The sequence below is a fragment of the Pteronotus mesoamericanus genome, unplaced genomic scaffold (genome assembly GCF_021234165.1).
Source record: "Pteronotus mesoamericanus isolate MK-2021 breed Mesoamerican mustached bat unplaced genomic scaffold, CSHL_Meso_final contig_37, whole genome shotgun sequence".
NCBI lineage: Eukaryota > Metazoa > Chordata > Mammalia > Chiroptera > Mormoopidae > Pteronotus > Pteronotus mesoamericanus.
In genome coordinates this window covers 1,948,812-1,971,644 of record NW_026555144.1, presented here as the reverse complement: position 1 = coordinate 1,971,644, position 22,833 = coordinate 1,948,812, and the positions used below count along the sequence as shown (strand labels likewise).

Here is a 22,833-nt window from a genome sequence, read left to right as displayed (position 1 = left end):
GTTCTTTAGAATTGGCATTTTGGGATTCTTAGGGTACAGTCCCAGCAGGGGAATCACTGTATCAAAAGGCAGTTCCATTATCTAAGAATCAGCTCCTAGATACAATGATTTTTTTATTTTATTTTTACTCTCCATGTCATTTAATTCTGCTCTAATCTTGATTATTTCCTTCTTTCTACTCACTCTGAACTTTGTTAGTTGTCGTTCCTCTGGTTCTTTTAGATGTATGGTTATTTATTTGAGATTTTCCTACCCTTTTTAGGTGGACCAGTATTGTTATGGACTTCCCCATCATGACTGCCTTCACTGTGTCCTATAGATTTTGGGCTGTTGTCTGTTCATTTTCATTTTTTCCATATACTTTTGATTTCTTCCTTGATCTTATTGTTGCCCCATTATTTGTTTAATAACATGTTATTGAGTCTCTGTGTATTTGAATGTTTTTCATTTTTTTTTTCATTTAGTTTGGTTTCTAGTTTCGAACCACTGTGATCTGATAAGATGCTTGATATGATTTCAAATTTCTTCAACTTGTTAAGGCTTGTTTTGTGCCCTATCATATGGTCTACCTTTACAAATGATGAATGTGTATTTGAAAAGAATGTATATTTTCATTCTTGGGTTTATATGTTCTGTAAATATCAACTTGATCCATTTGATCTGGAGTGTCATTTAATGCTTCAATACCCACGTCGATTTTTTTGTTTGAAAGACCTAGCCGTTGTTGACAGTGTGGTGTTAAAATACCCTACAATTACTGTATTTCTGTTAATCTCTTTCTTAAAGTCCTCCAGGATCTTCTTTATATAATTTTGTTCTTCTATGTTGGGTACATATATGTTTACAAGACTTATATCCTCTTGTTGGACTATTCCCTTAAGTATTATGTAATGACCTTCTCTGTCACTTGTTATGACCTTTGCTCTGAAGTCTGTTTTTTCTGATATATGTATTGCTACCCCAGCTTTTTTTTTTTTCATGTCCATTTGCATGGAATATTTTTCCCATCCTTTCACTTTCAATCTCTATGAATCTTTTGTTCTAAGGTCGGTCTCATGTTGACAGCGTATATGAAGGTTGTTTTCTTATACATTAAGCTACCCTATATATTTTGATTGGGGTATTTAATCCATTACCACTTATGGTTATTATTGATAGTCACTTGTTCATTGCCATTGCCTTTGTACCTGTGTTCCTCACCCCCCTCATTTCTTCTTCTTAAAGCAGTCCTTTTAGCATCTCTCTCAATACTGGTTTGGTGGAGGTGTATTCCTTTAAACATTTTTTTGGGGGGTCTGGAATGTTCTTCTCTCATTTTGAATGAGACCTTTGCTGGATAGAGCTCTGTTGGTTGCACATCCTTGCTTATAATTATTTGGATTATTTCATGCCAATCTTCTGGATTGTGATGTTTCTGTTGAGAAATCAGCTGATAGCCTTATTGGACCTCCTTAGTAAGCTATTAGTTGTTTCTTCCTTGCTGTTTTTAAATTTTGTCATTTTAATTGTGTTGTATCTTAGAGTAGGCCTCTTTGGGTTCACCTTGATTGAGGCCTTCTGTACTTCCTGAATTTGCATGACTTTTCCTTTACCAATTTAGGGAAGTTTCATGTCACTATTTTTTCAAACAGGTTTTCTAACCCTTGTTTCTCTTCTTCTCCTTCTGGTATCCCTATGGTTTGAATATTGTTACATTTCGTATTGTCCAAAACCCTCTTAACTAGCATATTTTGCCATTTATAATGGCAAACTTTCAGGAAAAATGTCTTTCATTTTAATTTTTAAAATTCAACTATTTATTTATCTTTAGATATTTGTTTTTTATTATACAATAATTTAGCATTTATTTTTAACATGTTATGGTAATACTACCCATATATCATGTACATCTTTATTTTTCCCTCAAAAATTTGAGCAAAAAATGTGCATTATACACGGCAAAATATCATATTTTTGTTCTTTTCCAGTCTTTTATTTGTTTTGTTGCTCTGATTGGGTTTTTACTACCTTGTCTTCCAACTCGCTGATTCAGTCCTCTACTTAAATAGCCTGCTTTTAATTCCTTCTAGTGTATTATTCATATGAGATAATGTATCCTTCATTTCAACCTGGTTCTTATGTCCCTTATCATGTTGATGTAGTTCTCGCTAAGTTCCTTGTAGTTCTAAGTTCCTCGAGAATCCTTATAAAGATTACTTTGAATTCTGTATCCGGTAAATTGCTTGCCTCAACTTCATTTGGTCTCTTTTTCTGGTGATTCCTCCTTTCCTTTCAATTGGGGGTCGTTTCTTTGTATCCCTATTTTTGATTATTATTTTTTTGTTCCTACATATTAGATTGATCTACTTTGACTCTCTGTCTTCACGGGGTGGCCGTCTGTGGTAGAAGTTTTTTGGGATTCAGTAGTGCCATCTTCTTGATTTCCTATTTCTTGTACAGGTGCTGATGAAACAAAACAAAACAACACAGAAAACAAAACACATACCAGCAAAAATATCCCCCTCCACCATAACACCAATATCAACCATAAATGAGGCGAGATTAATCAATGTCAAAATTAAATAAGAATATTATAAGGAAGGTTAAAATATATGGGATGACTATTGGAAAAATTATTTTGAGAGGGCAGAGGGAGGAGAAATAATAAGAGTAAGGAACAGGGACGAGGTGAAGAAAGGGAAAAATAAAATATAAAATGTAAATAACAAAGGGAAGAAAGAAGGCTAAGTGGTGTGAGAAATGGGAAGAGTAAAATACGAGGTTTGAAATAATAAAAAGGAGAAAAAATTGTGAAAAAAATAGGCACGAAACTGAGGGAAAACAACCACCACAACAATAGCAATGACAAATGAGCAAAGTTCACCAAAAGTTGAAAGAAAACAAGTATATAGTAAGACAGAAAAAAGAATATGAGGTGATGAAAAGAAAAAAAATATGACTTTGAGAGTATAGAGTGATGAGAATCAACAAAATAAAGAATAGAAACAATCTGAAGAAAGGAAATATAAAATTTAAACTGAGAGTAAGAAAGGGAAGGAAGAAGGCAAAGATGGAATAAGGAAAGAGTAAAATATGAGATTTGATAACAAAATATTGAACAAATAAGATTAAATTTGAAGAATAATTACAACAGCAACACCAATGACAAGTGAGCAAAGATTAATAAAGGCAGAAAGAGAATACAATTATTATAAGAGAAAAAGAATGAGATGATTAAAGGAAAGAAAAATGATTTTGTGAGGATGAGGGAGGAAAAATAATAAAAGTAAGGAACAGGAACAAGGTGAAGAAAGGGAAAAATACCGTATGATCTCACCTATAAGTGGAACTTAACCAACAAAACAAACAAGCAAGGAAAATATAACCAGCAACACTGAAAGAAAAAAGAAACCAACAGAATCAAGAGGGAAGGAGGGAGTGGGGACAGGGAAAGGGAACGGAAGGGTCAAGTTAAGGAACATGAGTGGAGGACCCATGGACAAAGCCAAAGTGGGAAAGGATTGAGGGAGGGAGGTGGGGGAGGGGGGCAGAAGAAAGTGGTGGCAGGAAGGTGGAGACAAATGTATTTGAACAATAAAAAAAAGAACATAAGGAGAAGGAAAAATAAAAATGGAGTATGAAAAGAGTAAAATATAAAATTCGAAATTTAAAAAAAGACAGTGAACTAATAGGAACAAAATTGAAGGAAAAGAAAAAATGTTAAAAAGCTATGCAAAAGAAAATACCATGCAAACAATGTGAAAGAATGAGGCAGAATTTGTCTGAGCAGCGCCCAGTGCTCGGCTGCAGGCATCTCCTTCTGGGTCTGAATCTGGCAATGTCAGACATCATCCTCATCTAGCTTTAGGCAGCCTCCTGGCAGCTACATGCAATACACAGTCTGTGGCTGTCTTCTTCAAGCTTGGCTGCATTTAGGATGGTCCTTGCTTCTCTGCTCTGCTTGTTTTTCATCAGCACAAGGTGGGTCATCCAACATATGAAAGCACCACAGGGACCACCCCCACCTGCCTCTATCTGTGGTTCTTCCATTAGTCCTAGTCTCACCGCTGACCCGTCTGTTTCTGAGAGGGCTTTTGGTGCAATCAGGAGGAAGAGGCCCCTGGCTCTCCCCTTGGAGGTGCTGTTCAGACTTCAGGGAAAATAGTGGGTATGTTCCTCCACCCCCAGATTATTCGCAGTAATGTATAGTTTCTGATGAGTTAGCTGTCTGTTTCATTTGAGGGGCCAATCTGTGTAAAAGGGTCAACTCTTTCTTGCCTGGTGCTGATGTCAGCTCTGTATAAGAGTCGAGGCTGGGTGGGGCCTTGAATATCCCTTGCTACACCAATTTCTGCACTCTTCCCAGCTGGTTTCAGTGGAATAGGGCTTGAGGAACCAGCATAGCTTGTTCTTAACAGGCCATGGTCTCGTACTGGTCTATGGCTTGGGAGTTGAGGACATCTGTTTTAGGAGATTGGGTCCCTATTTAGAAGTTTCCAAGTTGGCATTACTATTATGGATGTCCTGCTCACTGTGTGTGTGTAGCTTGGGTCTCCCAGACTCCATTTATCCTCCCAAGTCTCTCTTGTTTATGGTTGAGGATCCCTGTGTGGGACTAGTGCCCCCTGCTCCGAGATGGGAGGGAGCTCCACAGTTGCACTTTCTGTCTGGTCTCTCCATTGCCACGGACACCTTGCACAGTATATTTCCCCTTCGATTTGTGGCATCTCCTTACTGGATGGTATTAAGCATCTTCTGTACTCCTTGGCTTCAAAACTTCTTATCTCTAGGCCTTGTGGGGTATTTCTCCTCTTCTCTTTGTTGTCTTCTTCCTTGTGCTTTTCTTTGCTTGTTGCTTGTCTTTATTCATCAGCTAATACACTATAGCAATGCATCTCAAGTGAGCAGCAGTACCAATGAATCTTTTTGCCCATTTTTAAATTATATTGTTTGTGTTTTTGGTGTTGAGTTGTATAAGTTGTTTATCAGTAGATGAATAAATAAAAAAAGCTGTGGTACATTTATTCAATAGAATACTACTCAGTCATAAAAAAGAAGGAAATCTTATCTTCTGCTACAGCATGCATCGACCTGGAGAGTATTATGCTAAGGGAAATAAGCCAGTCAGAGAAAGAGAAATAAAATATGATTTCATTTTTGTGTGGAATCTAATCTAATGAATAAAATAAACTAACAAACAAAATAGAAACATAATCATAGATATGGACAACAGACTGACAGCTGTCAGAGAAGAGGGCTTTGGGGCTGGGTAAAAATGGTAAAAGTATTCAGTGAAGTAAAAAGAAATTCATATACAGACAACAGTATGGTGATTACCAGAGAGAAGGAGGGTGGGAGAGGTAGAAGAGAGTATTGGGGGGATAAATGGCAATGAATGGAGATTTGACTTGGGATGGGGAACACACAGCACAGTATACAGGTCATATATAATAGAATTGTACACCTAAAACCTATATAATTTTATTAATCAATCTCACCCTAATAAATTCAATAAAAACATAAAAATGAGTTGGAAAAATCCAAATATTTGGGTAAGAAGGGAAGACAACTATTACACCAGGGATACTTAACCAGGAGATAAGATCTGAGCTAAGCCTTAAAAGAGAGGTAGTGTTTGGATATGCTGAAAAGGAAAACCAGAATGAGTACATGCCTTTAGGAAAAACTTTATGTAGGCGACAAACCTGAGTGATGGTTGGAGTAAAACAGAAAGTGTTTGGGTTGTGTGATAGCTTATGAATGTGTATATCCTCAAGTATCACCTAGTCTTATGGAATAACATCAAGGTAATTGATACATACCCAAAGTTGGTGCCTCTGGCCAGGGGGACTCAGCTTTAAAAAATGCACCATAGAAGGACACAATGTTTTTGTAGAAAGAGTACTTCTTCAGAAAGTTGAGTTCAGTCCTGAGATCCTCTTCCTCATCCTGTAGTATCAGAATAGAGAGTACAGTTCCAATGTTAAACCATTCAATGACTCTGAGAATCTAAACTACAGTAATTAAAGAAGGAGAACCCTATGGCAACCCATTATATCATGCAGAAATTTAGAATAAAGTCTTAACTAGAATTGTTAGAGAATAGAGATCTCTAGTGAACTGGCAATTTGGGAGAAAATAAAGGGTTAATTAAAGATTTTTTAACTCAACGTTTCTCAAAACATGAGCTTGGACAGGAGCAATGGCTACTTTATTAACTGAATGGAATAATTACAGATGTTTATTTGTTTTGTAACACTTTTATTGAGATATAATTTACATATCAAACAATTTACCCATTTAAAGTGTAAAATTCAAATATTTTCAGGATTTAAATGAATTATGAAACCAACCACAATCAATTTTAGCGCATTTTTACTATCCACAAAAGGAAGCCTCATATATTTGAGCCTATCATCCTTAAATTCTGCCACACATATCTAAGCTTTAAGCAACTACTATGCATTCTCTGTCTCTGTAGATTTATCTATCTTGAACATTTTACATGAGTGATAATCAGAAAATATGTGAGCCTCTGTGACTAGCTTTTTCCCAAATGCGATCCATTTTATAAGACAATATCATTATTTGATTCATTTTCATTTACTATTCATTAAATGTTGGTCACCTGGGCTATTTCCACATTTTGGCTACTATGAATAATGCTGGTGTTAGCATTCATATAAAGTTTTTGTGTGGATATGTGATTTCATCTCTCTTTAGTATATATTTAGGTGTAAAATTATTAGGTCAAATGCTAACTCTATGTTTAACATGTTAGTGAAATATCAAATGGTTTGCCACAGTGGTTGTGCAATTTTATATCTCCAACAACAATGAAGATTCCAATTTATCCAACTCCTCGAAAACATTTATTATTTTCTATTTTATTTTTGAAGATATTTCTTCTTTTTTGTCCTTAGTGCATTTATTTATTTTTTTAATTTATAAATCATGTTTATTCTATTACAGTTGTCTCAATTTTTACCCCCCTCCACCCATCCCACCTCCACACCCCCACTCCCACAGTCAATTCTCACTCTGTTGTCCATGTCCATGGGTCATTCATACATGTTCTTTGTTCAGTCCCTTCCCCTTCCTTGCACCATTGTCCTCTTTCCCCCTCCCCTCTGGTCACTTTCAGTCTGCTCCATATATCCATGCCTGTGGTTTATTTTGTTCTTCAGTTTATTTTGTTGAATAAAGTCCACTTATAGGTGAGATCATATGGTATTTTTCTTTCATCAACGGGCTTATTTCACTTAGCTTAATATCCTCCACTTCCATCCATGTTGTCACAAAAGGTAGAAGTTCCATCTCTCTCTCTCTCTTTCTTAAACATAGATTGATTTTATATATATTTTTAATGTCGAAGTTAATTATAAAATATTAAAAAAATTTAAAATCATTATAAGGTCCCAGCAAGTAAACAAACATGACAGCAGCACAGAAATAATCAAGTAGATCAATGAAATATAATGAGCATTCTAGAGAGAGATGTATATATCTGATTAAAGTATGTATAAGTTGACATTTCAAATCAATGGGCAAAATAAGGCTTATTTAACAAGTAAGATGCATGGACCACTATTATTTGAAATAGAGCAAAGAGAGAGCCCTATTTCACACATTATACAAGAAATATTCAGGTGAGGTAAAAATCAATACATAGAATCTAAGGAGTTTTAGAAGAAAACTGAACTAATATTTTTCATGACCTGAAGTAAAATATTCAAACCAAGAAGCTATAAAGTAAATATTAACAATATGACTATATTAAACATTTAATTATATAGTAATATAGATATAAAAAAGGTAAAGGATAAGGAATAGAGTAGAAAAGTATATGCAACACATCTAAAACATGGTTAATAGGGTTTTTTTTTTTTAGGGAAGAAAACTTCTACAAACCTGTAATCAATAAATGGATAAAGAATACCAAAAAGTAATTTAAAGCTTTTGTTTTAAAAATAATAGAAATAGGCAAGACATATACTAAAACAAGTTTAGTTACAAAAAAAATTGTAATGGAACAATTAAAATAACATCAATGTCACAATCAGATTAATGAGTATTAAAAATATTGGTAATATCAAGTATTGGCAACTCTGAAAGGAACTGGGTATTCACAGAAACTTTTCCTTCATCTTAAAGTAGTCCCTTTAGCATATTTTGCAGTGTTGGTTTGGTGGAGGTGTTTTCTTTTCATCCTCATTTGTCTGGGAAAATCATTATTTTGTCTTCCATTTTAATTGACAGCCCTGTTGGGTAGCGCAGTCTTGGTTGCAGGCCTTTGCTTTTCATAATTTGAGATATCTCTTGGCATTCCCTTCTGGTCTGCAGTGTTTCTGTTGAGAAGTCAGATGCTAGCTGTAACGGGGCTCCCTTTTATGTTACTACCTCTTTCTCCCTTGCATCCTTTATGATTCTCTGTTTGCCTTTGATATTTGCCATTTTAATGATGATGTGTCTTGGAGTGGGATTCATTGGGTTCCTCTTGAATGGGATGCTCTCTCCTTCCTGGACTTATGTGACTCTTTCTCTCCTCCAATTAGGGAACTTTTCTATTATAACTTTTTCAAATAGGTTATCTATCCCTTCCTCATCCTCTTCTCCTTCTGGTATCCTTATTATATGGATATTATTACGTTTCAGGTTGTCCTGCATTTCCCTCAATGCCTCTTCACTATTTTTGAGTCTTTTTTTTTCATTTTCTTGCTCTTTCTGGGAGGTTTTTTTCTTCCTTGCCCTCCAGCGCTCTGATTGTGTCCTCAGCTACATCTAGCCTGCTTGTGATTCCTTCTACTGTGTTCTTCAATTCAGAAATTGTATTCTTCATTACCTCTTGTCTCTTGTTGATAGTTTCTATGTCCTTTTTCATGCTGATATAGTTTGTAGTAAGTCCGTCACAGTTTCCCTGCAGTTTTTTGTAATTCTCTCTGAGCTCACTGAGCTCATTGAGCTTCCTTAGTACCATTGTTTGGAACTCAATATCTGATACTTAACTTGCCTCTATTTCATTTATTCCCTTGTCTCTGTGGAGATTCGTCCTTTCCTTTCGAGTGGGGCATATTTCTTTGTCTTCCCATTATTTGTGAGACTCTTCTCTTTCGCTTCTGCTTCTTAAGTTGATCTGTCTTGATTTCCTGACTTTGTGGTGTGAACTTCTATGGTTGGAGACTGCTGTTTTTCACTTTCAGGATCTGCCTCTGATGTTGTCAGATGAAGTCCCTGTCTGACCTTAGGCAGTCTGTTTGAGACTTCCGGTAATCTACTGTTTGTGGCTCTCTTCTTCAGCTGTTATTCTATTCACTCTGCACTCAGCAGGCCACCTTAGACAGCTCAGGGTGGGGCACAGCCTCTTTCACACTGCTGCTGTATGGGGTAGGTTTCCACACTGGGATCCCGTCAGCTACTCTCTTCTTTCTCTCCCCAAAGGCTCCATCTCCAGTTTCTTCTCAAGTGTCACCAGACCTCTCTGCGCCTCCTTTAGCCAGGTATCTACTGTCTGTGGCTGCCACTCTGCATTCAATAGGCAGCTTAGACAGCTCAAGGTGGGGTGGAGTCCCACTTGCAGGTGGGTCTATTGCGTCCTTTGATGCTGGTGCAGCTTAGGGGAAGTGGTCTCTTCCTGAGCAAGATGGCTGCTGACACATTGAGGGTGAGTCAGCACTGAGATCCTGCCCACCACTCTCTCAGTTCTCTCCCCAATGCCTCCTTCCCCAGCTTCTCCTCATCCATCTCCAGCCCACTATGGCCCCGCCTTTGCCAGAGACCAAGGTAAGTGGCTGCAAATAAAAATTTATGCGTTGGCTCTTTAAACAGTCCTTTACATTTCCAGACGCCTGTCTCTGGCAGAGAGCAACCCTGCTGCTTTTCGCAGCTGGCTGCTTTCTGTGTACTTTTTGGGCTCTGGTGCTGTGGGCTAGAGATCCCCACTTTTGGTTTAGACCCCGCTCTTCTCAGGGGGATCCAACTGGCCATTTAAATATCCTCCTGGTGCTGCCGCCCATGTGCTCCCCACCCACCTTCTTAGGTCTGTACTGCACTCCTTACTAGTTACATTACGCTAAAGCCGATTCTTGTGTCTCCCTATATTTCTATTTTATTATTATAACCATCCTACTGGGTATAAAATGATATCTCATTATCGTTCTGATTTGCAAATCCCTGATGACTAATGATGCTAAGAATTTTTCATGTGCTTCTTGGCCATTTGTATATTACCTTCAGAGGAATATATAACCTACCATCTTTGCCCCTGTTTTTCTATTGGTTATTTATCTGTTTATTATTATTGTACTGTAAAATTATATATATTCTAGTTACAAGTACTTTACAAGGTATATGATTTGTAAATATTTTCTCCCATTTTTTGGTTTGTCTTTCCACTCTTTTGATAGTGTCCTTTGAGGAATTTCAAATTTTATTTTGGTGAAATGCAATTTATTGATTTCTTGTTTTCTTGTTGATACATTTGATGTCAATCTAAAGAACCATTGCTAAATCTAAGGTCATGAAGATTCCCTCCAATATTTTCTAGTGAGCATTTTATAGTTTTAGTTCTTACATTTAGATCTTTGATCTATTTTTAGTTAATTTTTATATAAAGTAGGTGTCTAACTTCATTCCCTTATATGTGGATATCAAGTTGTCTCAGCATTATTTGTTGAATAGACTATCCTGTCCCCATGAATCACCACTACATCCTTGTCTAAAATCAGTTTACTCTATCTATATAAAAATAGCTCCATTCTATTGATCTACATATATGTCTATACTTATGCCTATACCACACAGTCTTGATTAGTTTGTGATTCATTGCAATGTAATGGTACTATTTTGATCTGCGGTGATCTGTTTTAAAAGGCATGCTTCAAGTCATTTATTTTTCTTTTCTTCTTTTCTTAATTAATTTATTTATTTTTAAATACATTTGTCTCTACCTACTCCCCACCACTTTCCCTTGCCCCCTAAGTCATTTATTTTTCTAATAATTTATTACAGTGATACATATATTTGAAATGTTTTATATATGTGTATGTACATACAAATATAAATTAAAATATATAAGTAAACTATTCTCACTACACATTTTCTCTTACTAATACAGTTGGGTGTATATTTCTCCATATGTGTGTGTGTGTGTGTGTGTGTGTATATCATATTATCCTCACCATTTTGCAGCTTGATGTTTTATTCAATAACTAAAGGGCCTCTATCTATATCAATAAACATAAATGCACTCACTTTTTAAAGACACATAGAATTGTATAAAATGTAGATATATGTCTGCCACTCAGTGGAAAAGTCAGGGCTAGACCTAATATTTATACAGATTATCTATACAGTAATAATTGATGCCATCTTTTGGGATGAGATCACCAAGGTAGAGTACATAATTTTTAGAGTTATTTCTAGCAGAAAACAGTATGATGTCATCAGAAAGAGCATCTATACTGAGTATTAAGAAGCACTGATAGCCAAGAGTTGGAAATTTACTTAATCTTCCCAAGGTTCAATGTATCCTCAAAAGTCTCATGGAAGGTGGCAGCCATGACCCATCTTCATGTAGTGGTAGTGGAACCAAATTGGATAATTTATTTAAAATTCCTTAAATGTTTGGAAGAATAATGTTATAAATGTGAGGCATTATGTTACAGCATCCTTGTTACTTGATCTCATTAGAATTAGTCAGTGTTATCAGAAATGTACACCACTCTCCACTTCTTAACCTAATCTACAAACATCAGCAAAATTCATTTCCAACAAATTTGTTATAGTAGAGTGAAATAGGCAGGAAATGTGTATCCTTAATCTTCAACTATGTCTCCTTGTACCACAACAATCAAGTAGCTTCCTAGTTCTCCTGTAACTTTTCTTAGCCATAAAAACAAAACAAAACAAAAACAAAACAAAACAAAACAAAAAAACAAAAACGGAGAGATGAAGATGGCAGAGGAGTGAATGTGAGTCACGCTGACCTCCTCCCAAAACCAAAATGGAATTGCAACTAAATAAGGGAGTAATCACCTGGAAAGAAGTGGAGCGATAGTGGGAGAGGAGCCATGGTGCCGCGGACAGTGGATTCGACTCTCACACATCCCAACGGGTGAGAAGTGTGGTGGAGGCTTGAGAGGGGGGACTGGGTGCCCACGGGCACTGGCACCAGAAGGATATTGAAACGGCCAGTTAGCTTCCCCCAAGAAGAACGGGGTCTGAATCATAAACAGGAACCCCTAAACTACAGCAGCTAAAGCCAAGAAAATACAGACAAAACACAACCCCGAAAAACTTAGGGGCGCTCTCTGTCAAAGACAGGTGGCTGGGGATGCAAAGAGACATTTAAAGGGCAAACGCAAAAGTTGCAGTGGCAGCCACCCTCCTTGATCTCTGGGTAGAGGCGGCATCAGGGTGGGCTGGTGCCTGGGAAAAGACTGGTGAGGAAAACTTTGTGAAGAGAACTGAAGCGGCAGCCGATGTAGCCCCGTGATAACGCACTTCCAACTTTGCAGTTACCATCTCACTCAGGCATAAGGGAATCAGTTAACCTGCCTTTTGTGCGCTCCACACACAGTTTGTGCATGTGAGCTGGGAGAGCCTTGAGGAGAGATCGGAGACGGAGGCATTGGGGAAAGAACGGGAGGAAGAACTGGGGAGTCCTGACTCCCTCCCCATTCTGTAGTCTCCATTGTGGGCTGGAAAGGAGTGACCCCAAAGAGGCAGAAGTGGGGCGCCCAAGCACCAAACTGCCCGCAATTGAAATGCAGTCTGCACAGGGGGTGGATCCTTGGCCAAAGGAATCACAGAACTGCCCAGAGACCCATGAGGAGAGACTAGAAACAGAGGCCTTGGGGAAAGAACGGAAGGAGGAACCAGGGAGTCCCGACTCCTTCTGCTTGCCATAGTCTCCATTGCGCAGAAAGAGGCTACGCCCCTAAAGAGCCAAAAGCTGAAAAGCACACATAGACACCCCAAAAACACCCAGTGCAGGCATGCACACTTGCGCTGAGTGACCAGCGAGGGTTGGCGTGCATGTGTGTGACGGGCGCGGGCTGGTGAATGCTTGCACTGGCTGGCAAGGCCTCCCAAAGATTGACACCAACATGGCCTGCGAGGGAGTACAGAGAGCAGCAAGGGCAGATGTAAATTGACCTTCCCGGCCCACGATTATAGAGTGGCCCACCAAATTAGTAGATCCCTGGCCGAAAGGATCACAGAGCTGCCCAGAGTCCCTGGAGGAGAGTCTGGAGACAAGATTAACTGGAGAGTCCTGGAGCTGACTTCCTCGCATTTCCGTAGTCCCCATTTGGCGAGGGCAAGAAACGCAACCAAAGACCCAAAAGCGGGGAAAACACACATTAGAAGACCCTAAACTGACCGGTGCCGGGGAGCTTGCCAGCCAGGGGGGCCAGAAGAATACGTGATATCACGAATAAGGCCCCTGGTCTGGGGCAAGCACATGCGAGCCCAGGCAGGCGGGGGAATCCTGCCCCGCCAGGGAGGACGTTCAAGGAGCCCGCGTGAGAGCGCAGAGTGATCCTAAAAAATAGCCAAGCCCTGACCGAAGGGGTCACAGAGCTGCCCCAAGCAGGAGTCAGACACAGAGAGGAGACTCCTGGAAGGCTCAAACACACAAAACAAGGTCTTATAGGGTCAACAACTGACATCATCAGAGGCTGGCCCAGAAAGAAAAGTAAAGGACAAAATAAATAAATAAATAAATAAATAAATAAATAAATAAATACATAAAAGACTCACCTACAACCATAGAAGTTTAATCCACAAAGTCAGTAAATCTAGACAGCCCAATTGAAGCAGAATCAAAATTAAATAAATAAAAAAATAAATTACTAAACAGACTCTCACAAAAATGGGAAGAAAAAGAAGTTCCTCCAAAATGAGTGGAAAAGGGGACTCCCCACAGAGAGAGCTAAATGAAATAGAGGCAAGGGAACTATCAGATATTTAATTCAAACCAATGGTTCTATGGAAGCTGAATGAGCTCAGCCAGCTCAAAGATAACTCTGAGAAACTGAAGAGAAACTATCGGGTCTTACAACAAACTATATCAACCTGGAAAAGGACATAGAAACTATCAAGAAGACACAAGAGGATATGAAGAATACCATTTCTGAAGTGAAGAACACAGTCGAAGGAATCCAAAGGAGGCTGGATGAAGCTGAGGATTGAATCAGTGAGATGGAGGATAAGGGAGAATAAAGCTCCCAGAAAGAACAAGAAATGGAAAACAAACTCAAAAAGAATGAAGAGGCATTTAGGGAAATGCAGGACAACCTGATACACAATAATATCCGTATAATAGGGATACCAGAAGGAGAAGAAGAGGAGCAAAGAATAGAGAACCTCCTCGAAAAAGTAATGATGGAACATTTCCCTAATTTGAGGTGAGAAATGCTCTCATGGATCCAGGAGGCACAGAGGACCCCACTCAGGAGGGACTCGAAGAGGTCCACTTCAAGACACATCATCATTAAGATGGCAACTATCAAAGACAAAGAGGGAATCCTCAAGGCAGCAAGGGAGAAGGAGAAAGTAACATACAAGGGGGCCCCCATACGCGTAGGAGCTGACTTCTCAACAGAAACACTACAAGCCAGAAGGGAATGGCAACACATATTCCAAGTCATGAAAAGCAAGGGCCTACAGCCAAGGCTGCTCTATCTACCCAGCAAGGCTCTCAATGAAAATAGAAGGGGTAATACGGAGTTTCCCAGCCAAGAGAAGGATAAAACAATACATCTCTCCCAAAGCAGCACTCCAAGATATGCTAAGGGGACTGGTTTAAGCAGATGAAGGGAAAGAATGAGAGAGAGAGGAACACAGGTACAAAGAGTAAGTTTCCATCACTAATATCTCTCAATGTGAATGGACTAAATGCCCAATAAGATACACAGGGTAGCGGAATAAATAAGCAAACATGACCCACACATATGCTGCCTACAAGGGACCCACCTCAGAGCAAGAGAATTACACAGATTGAAAGTAAAAGGATGGAAAAAAATATTCCAAGCAAATGGGCAAGCGAAAAAGGCCGGGGTTGCCATACTTGTATCAGAAAAAGTAGATTTCAAAACAAAGGCCATAAAAACAGACCCAGAGGGGCACTTTATAATACTTAAAGGAAGGAGCTATCAAGAATACCTAACATTGTAAACATATATGCTCCCTATATAGGAGCCCCCAAGTATATAAGGAAACTGTTGGACGATTTCAAAAAAGATATAGACAGGGACACACTGATAGTAGGAGATTTCAACACCCTACTATCAAAAATGGACAGATCTTCAAAGCAAAACAATAATAAAGATATTGTGCACCTGAATGACGCACTGGATCAAACACACTTAACTGACATATATAAAACTCTACATCCCAAAGAAGAAAAACACACATTCTTTTCAAATGCTCATGGCAGTTTTTCAAAGATAGACCACCTGATAGGACACAAAGCAAAACTAAGCAAATTCAGGAAAATTGAAATAATATCAAACTTTGTCTGAGACTACAAGGGCTTGAAACTGGAAATCAACCTCAAAGAGAAACTTCAAAAACTTGCAAACTCATGGAGACTGAACAGTACACTATTAAACAATGAATGAGTCAATAATGAGATAAGAGAAGAAATCAAAATATTTCTGGAAACAAATGAACATGAACATTCAGCAGTCCAAAAATTATGGGACACAGCAAAGGCAGTCAAGAGAGGGAAGTTCATAGCAATACAGCATTACCTAAAAGAGATAGAAACATTTCAAATGAAAGACCTAACACTACAACTTCAAGAACTGGAGAAACAACAACAAATAAATCCCAGAGCAAGTAGAAGGAAGGATATAATAAAGATTAGAGCAGAAATGAATGACATAGAGATGAAAAGAACAATTCAGAGGATCTAACAATCCAGAAACAGGTTCTTTGAAAAGATAAATAAAATTGACAAGTCTTTAAGCAGACTGATCAAGAATAAAAGGGAGAGGACCCAAATTAATAATATCAGAAATGAAAGAGGAGAAATAACAATTGATACAACAGAAATACAAAGGATCGTCAGATACTACTATGAACAATTATATGCCAAGAAATTTGAAAACCTTGATGAAATGCACTAATTTTTAGAAAAGTATAATATTCCAAGACTGAAGGAGGAAGAAACAGAAAACCTGAACAGACCAATAACAGCTGGGGACATTGAAGCAGTCATCAAGAAACTCCAGGCACACAAAATTCCAGGCCGGACGGTTTCACAGGAGAATTTTACAAAACATTTAAGGAAGAGCTAACCCCTGTCCTTCTAAGACTATTCCAAAAAATCCAAGATGAGGGAAGACTCCGAGACTCTTTCTATGAGGCCAGCATCACCCTGATCCCAAAACCAGATAAAGACCCTACAAAGAAAGAAAACTACAGGCCAATTTCGCTGATGAACATAGATGCTAAAATCTTCAACAAAATATTGGCAAACCGCATCCAGCAATACATTAAAAAGATTATCCACCACGATCAAGTGGGATTCATCCCAGGGATGCAGGGATGGTTCAATATACTCAAATCAGTAAACATGATACATCAAATAAATAAAAGAAAAGACAAAAACGACTTGATCATCTCGATAGATGAAGAGAAAGCATTCGATAAGGTACAGCACCCATTTATGATCAAAACACTCAGCAAAATGGGAATAAATGGGGTATTCCTCAACGTAATAAAGGCCATATATGAAAAACCTACAGCCAACATCATACTCAACAGTCAAAAACTGAAAGGTTTCCCACTAAGATCAGGAACACGACAAGGATGTCCACTTTCACAGCTTCTTTTCAACATCATTTTGGAAGTCCTAGCCACAGTGGTCAGACAAGAGAAAGAGATAAAAGGCATCCAAATAGGAAAGGAGGAAGGAAAGCTATCATTGTTTGCAGATGACATGATAGTGTACATAGAGAACCCTGTAGACTCTATCAAAAAACTCCTCAACCTAATAAGTGAATTTGACAAAACAGCAAGATTCAAAGTCAGCATTCAGAAATCAAAGGTATTTTTGTACACCAGAAATGAAATAGAAGAAGAAGAAATCAGAAAAAAAAAATACCATTCGACATAGCAAGAAGAAAAATAAAGTACCTAGGAATAAATTTAACCAAAGACGTAAAAGATCTGTATGTAGAAAACTATACAACATTGAAGAAAGAAATTAAGGAAGACACAAATAAATGGAAGCATATACCGTTCTCATGGATTGGAAGAATTAATATCATCAAAATGTCCATACTACCCAAAGCAATTTATAGATTCAATGCAATCCTTATTAAGATAATCATGACATATTTCACAGAAATAGAACCGGCATTTCAAAAGTTTATACGGAACCATAAACCACCTCGAATAGCTGCAGCAATATTGAAAAAGAAATACAAAGTAGGAGGGATCACAATACCAGACATCAAACTCTACTACAAAGCCACTATACTCAAAACAATCTGGTACTGGCACAGGAACAGACCCATAGACCAGTGGAACAGAATAGAAAGCCCAGAAATAAGCCCAGGTCTCTATGGACATCTAATATTTGACAAAGGGGGCAGAAGCATACAATGGAGCCATAATAGCCTCTTCAACAAATGGTGTTGGGAGAGCTGGACGGCTACATACAAAAAATTGAAATTGGATCATCAGCTGACACCATACACAAAAATAAACTCAAGATGGATAAAAGACTTAAATATAAGTCGCAACACCATCAAAGTGCTAGAGGACAACATTGGCAGGAAACTCTCAGATATCCCATGCAGCAATTTTTTCACTGATATGTCTCCTAAAGCAAGGGACATAAAGGAAAGAATAAACAAGTGGGACCTCATCAAAATAAGAAGCTTCTGCACGGCTAAAGAAAACATCAGCAAAATGAAAAGGGAGCCAACCATTTGGGAAAATATATTTGCTAATGATACATCAGATAGAGGTTTGATCTCCAAGATATACGAAGAACTCACTCGACTTTACTCCAAGAAGACAAACGATCCAATCAAAAAATGGGCAGAGGACCTGGGCAGATGCTTTTCTAAGGAGGAGATACAGAGGGCCCAGAGGCATTTGAAAAGATGCTCAGCATCACTTGCTATCAGAGAAATGCAGATCAAAACCACCATGAGGTACCACCTCACACCAGTTAGAATGGCCATCATAAACAGATTAACAAACAACAGGTGCTGGCGAGGCTGTGGAGAAAAGGGAACTCTAGTCCACTGTTGGTGGGAATGCAGACTGGTGCAGCCACTATGGAAAGCAGTGTGCAATTTCCTCAAAAAGCTGAAAATGGAACTGTGTTTTGATCCAGCGATTCCCCTGCTGGGACTATACCCTGAGAACACCAAAACGCCAATACAAAAGAACCTATGCACCCCAATGTTCATAGCAACAGAATTTACAATAGCCAATTGTGGAAGCAACCTAAATACCCATCAGTAGATGATTGGATCAAAAAAATTATGGTACATATACGCAATGGAATACTACGCAGCTGAAAGAAAAAAAGAACTACTAAACTTCGCGACAGCATGGATGGAACTGGAGAGCATTATGCTAAGCGAAATAAGCCAGGGGGCGAAAGACAAATACCATATGATCTCACCTATAAGCGGAACGTAACAAACAATACAAAGATACAAGGAAAATAAGACCAGCAACATTGAAAGGAACAGAAATCAACAGAGACAAGATGGAAGGAGGGGGGGTGGGGAAATGCAAGGGAAGTGGAAAGTCAAAGAACGTATAGCAAAGACTCATGAACAAAACCGTAGGGGAAGAGCTGAGGGAGGTAAGGAGGGAGGCGGCAAGGGAAAATGGTGGGGAGTAGGCAGAGGCAAATGTATTTGAAAAAATAAATTTAAATAAATTAAAAAAAAACAAGAACAAAACAAAACTCTTTACTTCTTAATAATTTGAAATCATTACAGTTTTTGTGTATATATGTTTAATGTGCTCGAGGAAGATGTCTTAAAATATTAACTTAAAAAGGTACTTAACTTGTTGTGAATTTTAAATGAGCATATAATTGGTTTACACATTTACGTACCATAGTCTTAACTTAGAGGAACTTATATACAGGAAAATAATATTAACAAATATGAATGACATAACTATTGATGAATAGAAAATAGGGCATAATGAAGTTGAGAGTTTTAGGTCCTCCCTTTTCATCATCTTGAATATTTAACAGGACTCCTTTCTAGCCCAAAACATTTCTTTTTAGTAATCAGATACCAGTACCAGGTAATCAGGTACCAGTGTAATTGGTGCTCTCTTGTTTGTAACTACCTGCATTTCTCCTGTGGCTTTTAGGATTCTCTCCTTGTCTTTAAGCCTTGTCATTTTAATTATGATGTGTCTTGTTTTAGTTCTCTTTAGATCCAACTTGTTTGGGACTCTCTGAGTTTCCTGGTCTTCTGTGGCTTTTTCCTTCCCCGGATTAGGGAAATTTTGGTCATTATTTCTTCAAAAAGGTATTCAATTTCTTGCTTACTCCCTTTTCTTCCTGGTATTCCCATGATGTAGATGTTGTTACAATTCATGTTGTCCAAAATGTTTCTTAAGTTCTCATTTTTTAAATTATTTTTTTTTATTTTTGCTGTTCTGCTTAGGTATCTTTTTCTACCTTGTCTTCTAAATCACTTATGCAGTCCTCTGCTTCATCTAACCTACTCTTTATTCCTTCCAGTGTATTATGTATTTCAGATATGTCATTCTTTATTTCTGACTGGTGATTTTTTATGGGTGTATGTCTTTTTTCCATACTTTTGTGTATTCCTATAATCATTACTCTAAACTCGCTATATGATAAATTTCTTGCCTCCATTTCATCTAGTCCTTCTGGAGAATTCTCTGTTCTTTCATTTTGGGTATGTTTCTTTGTCTTCTCATTTTGGCTTCTTCTTTGAGTTTTCCACCTTAGTTGTTACACTAATAATCATTAAACTGATCAGTTGTTCAATTGAAGAAGAAATAAAGAGATTCTGAGACAAGAAAAAGCTGAAGGAGTTTGTTCACACCAAACCAGTACTGCAGCAAATGTGAAAGGGCTTGCTTTATGAAAAAGAAGAAAAATAGAAAGAAAAAAAAAAAACCGGGAAAACAGTCTAACAATAAAATGGCACTACCTATGTATTTATCAATAATCATCTTAAATGTAAATGGCATAAATGCTCCAAACTAAATACATAGTGTAGTTGATTGAATAAGAAAACAAGACCCATATATATGCTGCCTCAAAGAGACCAATCTCAGATTGAAAGATACACATAGCCTAAAAGTAAAGGGATGGAAAAAGATATTTCATGCAAATGGCAAAAAAAAAAGTCTTGGGTAGAAGTAGTTGTATCTGACAAAATAGACTTTAAAACCAAAGCTATAGTAAGAGACAAAGAAGGCCACTACATAATGATAAAAGGAAGAATTCCACAAGAGGATATCACCCTAGTAGACATTCATGCACCAAATATAGGAGAACCTAAATAGGTAAAGCAAATCTTCATGAACGTAAAGGGAGAGACTGACAGAAATACAATCATAGTCAGGAATTTTAACTCCCCATTGACTTTGATGAATATATCTTCCAGGCAGAAAATCAACAAGGAGACAGATGTCTTAAATGATACACCAGATCAAACGGATTTTATTGCTATCTTCAGAGCATCCCAATGGAGCAGAATATACATACTTTCCAAGTGTACATGGAACAGTTTTGTAAGACCACATATTATCACAAGTCTCAATAAATTTAAGAATATTGAAATCATATAAGCATCTTCTCTGACCACAATGTTATGGAACTAAAAATCAACCACAAGAACACTGAAATACATACAAATACATGGAAGCTAAATAACATGTTATTAAACAATGAATGAGTCAACAAAGAGAACAAGGAAGAAATCAAAAGATACCTTGAAATAAATAAAAGTGAACTTGCAACAATCCAAAACCTATGGGATACTAGGAAAGCAATCCAAAAAGGTAAATTCATAGCATTATAGGCCTATCTCAAAAACAAAACAAAACAAAAAAAAAACACAAGAAAGAGCTCAAGTAAACAACCTAACTTCATACTTAAAGGAACTTTAAAAAGAACAATAAACAAAGTGCAATGTGAGTACAAGGAAGGAAATACTAAGATCAGAGTAGGAATAAACAAAATGGGGTCTAAAAACAATAAAAAAAATCAATGAATCCAAGATCTGGTGCTTTGAAAAGATAAACAAGATTGACAAACCTTTAACCAGACTCATCAAGAAAAGAAGAGAAAGGACCCAAATAAATACAATCAGAAATGAAAGAGGAGAAATAACAACTGATACTAAAGAAATACAAAGGATTATAAGAAAATATTATGAACTAGATGCCAATACACTGTACAACCTGGACAATATGGATAAATTCCTAGATACATACAATCTTCTAAAACTAAATCAGGAAGAATCAGAGAACCTGAATAGACAGAATACACTAAGTGAAATTGAGCAGTTATCAAAAACACTAATAACAAATAAAAGCCCTGAACCAGATGGCTTCACAGGGGAAATTTACCACACATTCTGAGAAGAACTAAAACCTCTCCTTCTCAAACTGTTTCATAAAACACAAGAGTATTGAAGGCTCCCAAACTCATTTTACAAGGCTGGTGTTATCCTAATTCCAAAACTAGAAAAAGGCACTACAAAGAAAGAACATTAAATACCAATATTCCTGATGAACATAGACACAAAAATCCTCAAGAAAATATTAGCTGATGTTTTCTTTTGCCATGCAGAAGCTTCTTATTTTGATGAGGTCCCACTTGTTTATTCTTTCCTTTATGTCCCTTGCTTTAGGAGACATATCAGTGAAAAAATTGCTGCGTAGGATATCTGAGAGTTTCCTGCCAATGTTCTCCTATAAGACTTTGATGGTGTTGTGACTTATATTTAAGTCTTTTATCCATCTTGATTTTATTTTTGTGTATCGTGTCAGCTGATGATCCAATTTCAATTTTTTGTATGTAGCCGTCCAGCTCTCCCAACACCATTTATTGAAGAGGCTATTATGGCTCCATTTTATGCTTCTGCCCCCTTTGTCAAATATTAGATGCCCAAAGAGACCTGGGCTTATTTCTTGGCTTTCTATTCTGTTCCACTTGTCTATGGGTCTGTTCTTGTGCCAGTACCAAATTGTTTTGAGTATAGTGGCTTTGTAGATGATTGGGTCAAAAAATTATGGTACATATACACAATGGAATAGTATGCAGCAGAAAGGAAAAAAGAACTACTAAACTTTGCGACAGCATGGATGGAACTGGAGAGCATTATGCTAAGCAAAATAAGCCAGGGGGCGAAAGACAAATACCATATGATCTCACCTATAAGCGGAACCTAACCAACAATACAAAGATGCAAGGAAAATATGACCAGCAACACTGAAAGGAAAAGAAATCAACAGAGACAAGAGGGAAGGGGGCAGGGGCGGGCAGGGAAAGGGAAGGGAGGGGGAAAGTCAAGGAACATATAGCGAGAACTCATGGACAAAACCAAAGGGGAAGAGCTGAGGGAGGGAAGGAGGGAGGGGGCAAGGGAAAGTGGTGGGGGGTAAGCAGAGACAAATGTATTTAAAAATAAAGAAAGAAATAAAAAAAAGAAAATATTAGCAAACCAAATATAGCAATGCATCAAAAAGACCATACACCGTGAACAAGTGGGATTTATTCTGGGAATGCAACGTTGGTACAACATTCACAAATCAATAAATGTCATTAACCACATAAACAAAATGAAAGGTAAAAACTGCATGATATAACTTCCAGTC

The 22,833-nt window shown here is 37.6% G+C and overlaps 1 protein-coding gene across 1 annotated transcript in view; it reads right to left on the bottom strand.

The window, feature by feature from the left end:
* NRK (Nik related kinase) overlaps window positions 1–22,833 on the bottom strand; it is a 241,434-nt gene that overhangs the window by 95,880 nt on the left and 122,721 nt on the right. The window contains 2 exon segments of the mRNA XM_054576925.1: window positions 5,802–5,837; window positions 5,839–5,928. Coding sequence (XP_054432900.1) covers window positions 5,802–5,837; window positions 5,839–5,928 — 126 coding nt within the window.